We start from the raw sequence: 10,839 nt of genomic DNA, 5'->3' as shown, positions 1-10,839 counted from the left end.
CATCCACCATCCACCATCCACCATCCACCATCCACCATCCATCATTCACCTACCCACCATCCACCATCCACCATCCACCATCCACCTACCCACCATCCACCATCCACCATCCACCATCCACCATCCACCATCCACCATCCACCATCCACCATCCACCATCCACCATCCACCATCCACCTACCCATCCTTTCACTGACAATAGCTGGACTTAATGATTTTTAAAAGCTTTATGATGGTGTGAGTGAACACATGTTCACTCAAACTCTTAGACTGAATGTTGAATTTTAATTTTTTTTCTGGGCTAATGATATTCACAATGGTACTGTCTTCCAGTGTCCAACTGTAGGCTAGTAAAAGTACTCTGTACCTATTTGAGGCAGGCCAGGCTAAGCTATGATGCTGAGTGGGTGAGGTGTTTTAAGTATATCTTCAACTAATGGTATTTTTTTTAACTTAGGATGGTTTATTAGGATGTAATCCTATAATAGCTGAGGAGTATCCTGTCATCTCTTTACTCAGTGCAGACTACCCTGCCAAGGGGAGAAAACAGGCTCAGAGAAGGAAGGAACTTTCCGAGGTTACACAGCTGATAAGCGGTGGGGCTTTGACCAGAGAGCCCTCTGACCATGGTAGAGAGAACATAGATGTGTTCTTGGAACCATGGGTCCTGGCAGCCTCTCCTACCTCTAGTCACTCACCCCACTGAGTCAGACCCTCACCCGCTCTGTCTGCAGGTCACACTCATGCAGGATACGTTCACAGTCCCTCATCTTGGTCTTCAACAGGTCTTGCTTGGTGACTGAGAAAAGCAGCCCTTTGGGGTCCAGTGGCCCGATGATGTCATACCACACGGGGCAGCCATCACGGTCATAGCCACACAGGCCTCCAGGCATGTACTTCTGGATTACCTGGGTATAGAAAGATACATGACACTTGGAATCACACACCTCCCTGGGAGTTCCCAGATCTGACTAACTTATCATACCCAAGTCTATATATACCCTGCCATGGGACAAAACATTGGCTTGCCTGGTCCCAAGTGAAAACATTAAGGGTCTTTCACGAGGGAGGGCCTTGTTCACAGGTGTGACTACAGAAGGCCCAGTATCAGCCAGGCCTGGCTTCAGGCTTCGGGGTACATTGGTCCTGCCTGCAATGTTTTCCATGTCTGGTTTAGCAATGGAGAATGTCATTCTGAAAGCCAGCAGATATAATTTAAATAGACACACTGCTGTTCCTGTGTTCCGTGTCCTTGAGCAAGTGACACCACCTCTCTGAGCTCTATCCCACCTCCTCTTGCATAGATGCTTGCTCTCCAAGACAGTGCTAGCAAAGATGGCAATATGATCCACAGTGGTGTTATCATGTTACTGTGACTCCAGTGTTGGTCCTACCCTTACCAGTGGTATGCCCTTGATAGGAGGTTGCTTTCCACCTGGACAGGATGCTTTGAAACTCTGGGGTGGGAGCACAGAGGGTCTGATGGGCTATAGTGGCTTACATACATTTTTGGGAGGCCAGACAGGCCTAAGTTCAAACTGCAGACCCACCGTGGAACAGTGGGACTTGGGGCAAGTTGCTAGATTTCTTTTTATTGGACAAAAGGGATGATGATGCTTGCCTTGTAATGTTCAGATGATTAAATGAACTCATGCAGGGAGTTTTAAAATATTTTGGTTGGATCAAGACAGAGTTTCTCTGTGTAGCCTAGGCTATCCTAGAATTTATTCTGTAGACCAGGCTGGCCTTGAACTCAGAGATCTGCCTGCCTCTGCTTCCCAAGTGCTTGGATTGAGGGTGTCTTATACCACCTCCAGGCCAATGCTGGAACTCTTGAGACAGGAATTATTCTTTACTCTTACAGAAAAGGCCCCATGGGGCTAATGGCTTCTAAGGGCATCATCTCCACTTGTTGTCCTTCCCTCTTGGTCTCCAGTGACCAGAGGCTTTTTGAGTGATCTGTCCATTGAGACTGAGGTGTCTGAGGGTGGGGCTCACCTCTGGGGGCTGCCAATCAAGGATGTGATCGATGTCCATGGTCTTCCGAAACTCCATGTACTGAGAATGAAAGGAGTGGTTAGGCCTCATGAGCCTCCCAGCACCCTGAACAGGGCATGGAAGTAGAGATATGGGGGCACCGATTGTCCCCTCCCCCCATTTGAAATCTGTCACCAAATCTCCAAGATGGTATTTTACCTTGCGGAGCATGGCTTCCGACTTCTGTAGGTCAAAATTCCGAGCTGAAGGAAGATGGGGGGAAGGTAAAGGTAGGACAAGACTGCCTTGCACTACCTCTAGTGAGAGCAATGGGGGAACCCTGGGGGATTGGTCGGACTCATCTTCTTCCTCCCCTTTCTTAGACTTGAATGTGTAAAACCTAAGCTAGCATGGTCAGATTCTGAGAGCCATGAATTGTCACAGAGCTGTGGAGACTCAGGTCCTCTTGCTCTCCCCCCATCCTCGACACTTCCACTTCTCCCCTCACCTCGGAGCCAACGAAGAAGAAAATAATCATCAGGGTTTGGCAGGGCGGGCAGCACATCCTGGACATTCTCTCGGAACTGAAAAGAGATATTCCTGTTAATGCGACCTCCCAACTCAAAGATTTGTCAACCACCTCTCCTTCCCTCTGTCGCTCAGTCTGACCCAGCTTGAGAGAAGCATGGGATAATGGATGGATAGGAAAGCTGGGCTGTGGCACAGATGGGTAGGGGGAAAATGGTGTTCGAGCAAAGTCAGAATGGAGAACGATTGGGTGGGTGGAAAGAAAAATGAAGGATTGATCAATCGATGAACAGATGGATGGATGGATGGATGGATGGATGGATGGATGAGTGGATAGATGGGTGGATGGATGGATGGATGGATGGATGGGTAGATGGATGGGTGGATGGGTGGATGGGTGGATGGATGGATGGATGGATGGATAGATGAATGAGTGGATGGATGGGTGTATGGATAGATGGGTGGATGGGTGGATGGGTGGATGGATGGATGAGTGGATGGGTGTATGGATGAATGGGTGGATGGGTGTATGGGTGGGTAGATGGGTGGATGGATGGGTAAAAGGGTGGATGGGTGGACAGATGGACAGATGTAGATAGAAGGAAAGATGGGTAGGTGAAAAGAAGAATAGAGAGATGAATGAGAGAAGGAGAAATCTATAAATGGGTGAGTAGACAGGACACTGGGTGCTTCCCTAGTTCACTTGGTGCATTGGCTAATCTTCCTGTTCTTTACAAAAACATGGTTCCAAGTGGAAGGAAGGAAAGAAGGAAGGAAGGAAAGAAGGAGAAAGAAAGAAGAAAGAAAGAGAGAGAGAAAGGAAGGGAGGGAGGAAGGAAGGAAGGAAGGAAGGAAGGAAGGAAGGAAGGAAGGAAGGGAGGAAGGGAGGAAGGAAAGAAGAAAAAAGAAAGGGAGGAAGGACAGGGTTCATATTAGCTTGTTCCCTTCAGCTGTGAGTACACCAAACACTCTGTTCTGTTTCTCTGTTCTGGCTCTTACAGATTAGCTTTCTTTTCAGGGTCCCAGGGAAGAAGAATCCATCAGAGGGTAGAGGGCTGCATCTTCCAGCGCCCACCTAGCGAGCAAGATGGGAAGACGTAGTGGGGACAACTGCCAGGTAAAGCTGTCTGGTCTAGCTCCTGGATGAATTCGAGCCTACTTCTGTACATATCACCCACATGATTGCCAGAGTGGAGCTTTCCCCTTAACACCCATTCTGTCAGGACTGATGTCACTTGGCTGTGTAGGATGTGACCCCCTTTGGAGATGACAGCAGAAAGACAATGTGAAGGAGATGCAGACTCAACAGATGGAGGCATTGTCCTGGCCATCCTTTCCACCTCATCCTCCTCAGCCATTTTCCCCTGAAGTGTGGGGGGATCTCTTACCTTGGCCAGGGTCTCTGCCTGCTTGGGGCTCAGGTCTCCAACTCTGCCACTCATGGTGCTGACTGTGACTGATGAGCAGTGAGTGACCAGAAGCCCAGCCTTATGTGTCTGCCCCGACTCAGCTGGAGCCTTTTTCCTCCGCTCCTGGGTGTGGCTCAGGTGCCTCCCCTGGGACAACTCTTTAGATTGCACATTACATAACTGGGATTAAGTGAGGGCCCGTGTTTGGCTCTGGGACAGGTCTGGAGGAAATGGCAGGCCCAGAGGGCCTCTGCCAGATGTGGCAGCTGTAAAGGAGGAAGTGGCTTTCCTGGGAGCCCCTCTCAGTGCTCTCTAGCCTCCAGTGATCACTGACCTGAAGAAGGGAGGGTCCCATGAGTCCATGGAGGATGAGCTCTACTCCTGGTGGGTACAGCGTTCCCTAAGCTTCAGTCTCCTCATCCTCCTAATGAAGGGTGTCCTAAAAGCCTCTGCTGGCTCCTGCAGAATGGGAGTCTGAGGTCTAGCCTGCTGACCAGCCCCAAGCCGTGTTGGGAGTTGGGAGAAGTTCTTCAGTTGTAGCAAGCACACATAGTCAAGAGGCAGACAAGCTGTGTGATGGGATGCAGTTCAGAGAGAGCTTGCCTAGTCTACCTATCCAGTGAGAATTGAGTTCAATTCCTGGTACTGTGGAAAGGAGCAAAAGAAGAAGGAGGAGGGGAGGGGGGAAGGAGGAAAAGGAGGAGGAGGAGGAGGAAGGTTAGAGCTAGCTGGGACAGAAGTTGGAACTCAGAGGTCCTTGGTGAAGGTTGTTCTTTTCCACAGAGCTAGTGCTGCCTTTCCTGATGTCTTTTAAATTCTTTTGCAAGGAGCTGGTCCTATGGACTTGAACATCGGGAAAGGCCAGGCCCCTTCTCCTGATGTCTACTTTATATGGGGCCTCTTATATGGGGAGAGCTATACACAACTCCCAGTATCTCTGAGAGTTTATGTGGAGTAGGAGCATGGTCTGGTGAACAAGGATGTCTTTTGGGGATTTTCATATATGACCAGCAAGAGGCATCCAGTGAGGTATGAAGAAGCTGGTGCGTCATCCACAGCAGGTACTTAGGGAGACCCAGAAGGTTCCTATGTTCTTCACCTTCTGACCCATCCCATTTCCACAGTCTAACACCAGATGGGCCTGAGGCCCAGGCCTGCTTTGGATTCTCTTGTAAAATCTTTCAGCCTGGTGTTTCCTGGGTCTGTCATTTCTAACAGAGGGCTCCCAACTCTGCCTCCTTACATGGATGGAAAGACTGACTGCCTGGGGTTGCTCACTGTTAGGGGATTCTTTCCTGTCCATTCAGAGAGGGTAAGGGAATACCATACTGTCAATTACTAGTCTTATGAAAGCCTCCAACCCAGCATGTGCCTATAACCTCAGCACTCAGGAGGCTGAGATAGGAGGGTGTCAAATTCAAGGACAGCCTGGTCTACATAGCAAGACCCTATCTCAGAGCAAACAAACAAAGAAACAAAGCTGACTCAAGATAATTAGCAGAAACTATCCTGAGCTAGCCTTAGTTAACGTAGTTAGGCTAGCCCAAGCACTCTGCCCAAGACTGTCCCAGGTTCACTCTCTCTAACCTAGACGTCCAGTTTTGGAACAATCCGGGACCTGTTTTCTGAATGTTCTCAAGGTTCTTTCCAGAGGTGGATATGGGACACCCAAGATGCTGCTTGCTGGTATCCTACCTGACTCATGCCCCTGATACAGTTGGGACCACAGGAAAACGAGCCATCTCTGGCCATTTCCCTCTGTCTGGGGCACCTGGTGTACCACTCTGGAGCAGTTAGGTAACTCTCCACACCCAACCCCACCCCACTTCACATTCCAGCCACCCACTTCCGCTAGGCTAGCGGCCTGTGGAGATCGGGTTCCACAGCTGCTCTCTCATTAGCTCCTAATCCCACCATTTCCCACCAGTCTAGATTCTCTTCCTAATCCCTCTAATGGGAGGCACCCCGGACCTCAGAGGCTGAGTAGGAAGCTCTAGAAGAGAGGCGACGGTCCTTCCAGGAGCTGTATTGTCATAAGAACTCTGAGCCCTTCTGATTGAACCATGAGTCTACCAAGCAGTTTATGTGCAGGAGCCGTCACTGTCTATAGGCCAACCAACACAACCCCCACCCTGTGATGGCAGCCATGGCCTGGATCTGTCTGTCCCAGCTCATACATTTAGTACCCACTCCCCCTGTGTGAAATAACAGAATAGCTGAAATCTGGGGTTTTGTTGTTGTTGTTTTGAGACTGTTTCCCAGTGTAATCCAGGCTGGCCTTAAACTCAAGATCCTTCTGATTTGTCTCCAAGTTCTGGGATCACAGGTGCACACTGCCATGCCCAGCTTATGAAACTGCAGCCCAGGCTGACACGGAACGCTTGCTGAATGCCAGTGTGAGCCAGCATGGCTGGTCGAACCATAGTTTTAACTGAATTCTCTTCCCACCCTTCTTTCTTTCTCTCTGGTAATGGAGAGTAAGCCTAGACTAGTCTATGCAGGTGTCTTACCACAGACCTATAGTACCCCCAACCCTCTTTTAATCTTTTATTTTGGGACAGGGTTTCACTAAATTACCCAGTAGCCCAGGCAAGCCTTGCATCTCCATGCTTGGGTTCTTGTGCAGCTGAGACCACAGGCCTGCACCAGGCCTGACACTGATTTGGACTTTAATCCCCCATGTGGCGTATAGCTAGAACGATCACGTTTAGTGTAGTAGTCCTGTCTCATGCCAAGTTGAATTCTGAACACATTATCTGTCAGGGTTAAGAACCTCCCTGGAGGAGGGTATCATTGTTTAGTATATTCCACAGATGAGCAAACTGAGGCATGGCATGGAGCATTTTAATAACTCATACTGGGTCAAACCTGTGCTATCATCAACTCTCCCACAGCCTCAGCTCCAGGAGCATCTCACTGGTAAAGGACGGTCAATCAGTGTGAAGTGGCCTATGGGTGCTCATCTCTTGGTGGCCAGGAAGTTGAAAGAGGGAAGGGGTGACAGGGACAAGATACCCTTCAAAGGGACACACCCACTCACACACACACGCACCTCCTCTGATCTGGCGCCATCTACTAATAGCCCTTCAGCATTAACTCATCAATGCGTTAATCTACTGGTGAGGTTAATCTCCCTGGATGTTCAACCATCTTTCAATAGAGCATCGGCCGGGGCCAAGGCCTTCCACATATTAGCCTTGTGAGTGGGGACCTCGTGTCTGAATATTTAAGACAGTGAGTGGGGAATGCTGGCAGGGATTCTGCAGAGGACACTTGGCTTCCTGTTTCATGATCACGTCCTCTGGGCTGAGAGCTTCACACACTTGTCCATCCCAGTGGAGGCGGCTAAAGGTTTCCCTTTCTCAGCCAAAGCAATGCTATTCAGAGCTCAGGGAACTTTCACAAGTTGTGCAGCTGAACTGGAGCTCAGACTGTCATATTTTGCTACCTACAGTGGAACTGGAGCAAGCCTACCCCACCCCGCCCCGCCCTGTCCCACCCCGCCCCATTTCACTCCAGGACTTAACACAGCAAGAGCTCAGTAAACATCCAGAAGTACCGGCACAGGTTAGGACGTGTCGGGTCTGCTCCTCCACACACACTGGGTTGCAGAATATGAGGAGCCAACAGAAGCTTAGCGTTCCCTTCCCTTCAAACAAAAGGCCTGGGGAAGGAGACCACCTGCACATGCCCAGAACTATGCTCCCCAGGTGAACACTCCCAGGTTGTGTTGATCAATTCATTTGTCAAGGATTCAGGGGACCAAGGTGACAACCACAACACACACGAGCAAACATAGGTGTGGGAGTTGACAGAGCTGCCTCACCTCACTGAGAACCTTCCTAGGTTTCTAGGCAATGTGAAAGCGCTGTCCCTCCCCTCTCTTCCCCTCCCCTCCCCAACAACTCTGATGTTCTCACATTTCTGCCTGCCTTCCCTAAGTAGATCATGCTGGAATCAGCCACAGGAGTCTGGAGGGAGTGCAGAGGCCTGGAGGTGGGCAAACATCGCTAGGAAGGAGCAGGCAGAGAGAGCTTAGACCACAGGAAAGGGAGACAAAGTGGGAGGGAGAAATACAAGAGAGTGCAGCTGCATCCCCGTGGTGCTCTGCTACACCCTGGTGGCGGTTCCCTGGCTTTACCCTGGGCAGATTTATATATAAACAGATAAGCTGTTTATAATTTTTTCCAGTGCTAGGGATCAAACCCAGAGCCTAGTGCATGCTAATGGAGCGCTCCACTACTGAGCTTCTTTTGTTAAGGAAAATGGAAGAAAATTTAAATGTAATATGATCCACACACACACAGTGCTTCATTCTTCATATACAGCTCCATGGCTTTTAGAACATTCACCGGGTTGTGTGCAAATATCTAACATAACTGCAACAAAGATTCAGAGGCTGAAAGGCCCAGTACCTCACCTGGGCAACACGGTGGAGCTGGCCCTGTTGGTGAAGGCACTGGTGAGTCAGCCCTGAGGGAGAGAGAGAGAGAAAGAAAGAGAGAGAGAGAGAGAGAGAGAGAGAGAGAGAGAGAGAGAGAGAGAGCTGGCACAGACCCTTGACGCCTACTGCAGCACTTGGGAGAGTGGGCACTGCACCTCAACTGGGCAGCACAGAGGACCTGGCTCTGGAGGTGTGGGTGGGCAGGAGAGCAGGAAAGATGACTCTGCCTCCTGCCTGTGGTGGCATTGTCAGGTGGCCTAGCCAGAGCTGTGCTACAGAGCTCCCCCTGGTGGTGAGGATAAGGGAGAGCCAGGGGGCTGATCAGTAGGCTACCACCCTGGCCCAGATCCAGGGACTTTAGTTGACCCACCCCAAAATCTATGTTATCTGCACACTGTTGGGACACGTAAAAGGGCCTGTTTTGCCAATCTGAAACTGCAGGATTCTCACGACACAGGGCAACAACAGGATAACCAGGAGGAATGCCAGTGACGATCCAATATTGATGGTGTCACAGAATCCAGAGAGCTCGAACCAACCAATGACTCATTGCAATGAACATTTCCAAGATGTGTGGACAGAGGGGTACACTGTGGGACACACTGTGACACACCACAGCTTCCACACGAGATATTTTCTATGCTTCGTTTTGTTTATTTTGTTTGCGTGTGGGGTTTTTTTTAATGTGGAGGGAGGTTGCCAGGGTGAAGAACAGGTATGAGGGGACCAGGAGACGAGTGGGACTGGGTGCATGATGTGAAACTCACCAAGAATCAATTAAAAGTTCAAAAAGAGCTGGGCAGTGGTGGCGCACACCTTTAATCCCAGCACTTGGGAAGCAGAGGCAGGTGGATTTCTGAGTTCGAGGCCAGCCTGGTCTACAGAGTGAGTTCCAGGACAGCCAGGGCTACACAGAGAAACCCTGTCTCAAAAAACCAAAAAAAAAAAAAAAAAAAGAAAGAAAGAAAGAAAAAGAAAAAGACTCTCAAAAGCTCAAAAAATTTTTCAAAAAGATCAAACAGATTCAAACACTGTTTTGGTTAAAAACCACAGTTTTTACTGGGGACCTTTGAAGCCCAGTGAATAACTGAGTGGGCAAACATATAGCATCTCTGCCTTCCTCTCTTTATCTCTGCCTTCATCCTGCAGCTGTCTTCTTTGTTGGCTTCCCCACTGGGGAAGATTCCAGCTCATCTCCCTCCATAGCTCTGTTTCAAGTGTCTATCTAGGGGCTGGAGAGAAGGCTTTCAGGGGGCCTACGTTTGGTTCCCAGCATCCATTCTGGGCAGCTCACAAAAGCCCATAACTCCAGGTCCAGGGAGATCTGACCCCTCTGGTCTCCAAGGACACCTGCACTCATGTGCACATACCCTGACACAGATACACATGTGTGTATGTAGTGTGTGGTGTGTGTGTTTGTGTGGTGTGTGTGTTTGTGTGGTGTGTGTGTGGTATGTGTGTGGTCTGTGTGTGTGTTTGTGTGTATGTGTTTGTATGTGTGTAGTGTGTAGTGTGTATATGTGGTGTGTGTATGTGGGTTGTATGTTGTCTGTGTTGCGTGTGTGTGGTCTGTATGTGTTTGTGTGTAGTCTATGTGGCATGTGTATGCAGTGTGTGTGGTATGTGTAGTGTGTGTGCTGTGTGTGTTTGTCTGTGTACTGTGTGGTGTATGTGTGGTCTCTGTGTGTTTGTGTGTGTGGTGTGAATGGTGTGTGTGTGGTCGAGGTAAGTGGTGTGGAGGGGTTGTGTGTTGTGTGTGTTTGTGTGTGCTGTGTGTGTGATCTATGTGTATGTGTGTGTCGGCTGTGTGTATGTGATGTGTGGTGTGTGTGTTTGTATGTGTGTACATGTGTATGCAGGTGCACTCACTTGGTGAAAGCATGTGTGGATCATGTGTCTCTATATCCTTTGCGACAGAGACTCTTGCTGGAACTGGAGCTCACTGCTTCAGCAAGTCTGGATGGCCCGTTAGCTCCCAGCATCCTTCTCTGCTCCCTCAGGGCTAGGGTGACAGATGAGGGTCGCCACAGTAAGCAAGCTTCTTACATGGGCACTAGTAATCCAAATTCATGTTTGCATAGCCAGCACTTTATCTACTGAGGAGCCTTCCTACCCCCTTCATTTGATTTTGGGGGCAAATGCTCAAATCTGATCTGTTGGGAACCACAGATCTAGGACTCCAGTCACAATACATAATTTACATACCTCTCTTCCCACCCAAGTCCCCAGGCCCATGAGCAGTCGATCCCCAGCCCCTGCTGCCCCGTTCCGCTCCTGACAACCAAGCATCCTGGCTCTGTAGACTTCCCAACTCCAGGTGCTTCACGTGAATAGAGTCCAAGCTGTGTCTGGCCTTCAGTGTCCGGCTCCCTTCGTTTAACTTGGGGTCTTGAGACTCCCCCAAATTACATCACATTTCAGTGGCGTCAAGACTTCACTAACAATTCCATCAGCTGTCTACTGCATAGACCATGCAGTCTC

At 49.6% G+C, this 10,839-nt stretch overlaps 1 protein-coding gene across 2 annotated transcripts in view; it reads right to left on the bottom strand.

Moving 5' to 3' along the window:
• Sec14l3 (SEC14 like lipid binding 3) overlaps positions 1-4,021 on the bottom strand; it is a 10,163-nt gene extending 6,142 nt beyond the window's left edge. The window contains exons 1-5 of one of the 2 annotated variants that reach the window (XM_028758218.1): positions 3,894-4,021; positions 2,486-2,561; positions 2,197-2,240; positions 1,999-2,058; positions 720-908 (exon numbers count right to left, since the gene is read on the bottom strand). In XM_028758218.1, coding sequence (XP_028614051.1) covers positions 720-908; positions 1,999-2,058; positions 2,197-2,240; positions 2,486-2,561; positions 3,894-3,947 — 423 coding nt within the window. In that variant the 5' untranslated portion in view covers positions 3,948-4,021. The remainder of the gene's footprint in view (positions 1-719; positions 909-1,998; positions 2,059-2,196; positions 2,241-2,485; positions 2,562-3,893) is intronic. The other variant, XM_028758217.1, reaches the window with a different exon arrangement.
• Positions 4,022-10,839: the final 6,818 nt, after the last annotated feature.

This window comes from Grammomys surdaster, unplaced genomic scaffold (genome assembly GCF_004785775.1).
Source record: "Grammomys surdaster isolate TR1022 unplaced genomic scaffold, NIH_TR_1.0 126187, whole genome shotgun sequence".
Classification (NCBI taxonomy): domain Eukaryota; kingdom Metazoa; phylum Chordata; class Mammalia; order Rodentia; family Muridae; genus Grammomys; species Grammomys surdaster.
The sequence above is the reverse complement of the archived record's forward strand: the minus strand, read 5'-3'. Positions and strand labels throughout refer to the sequence as shown.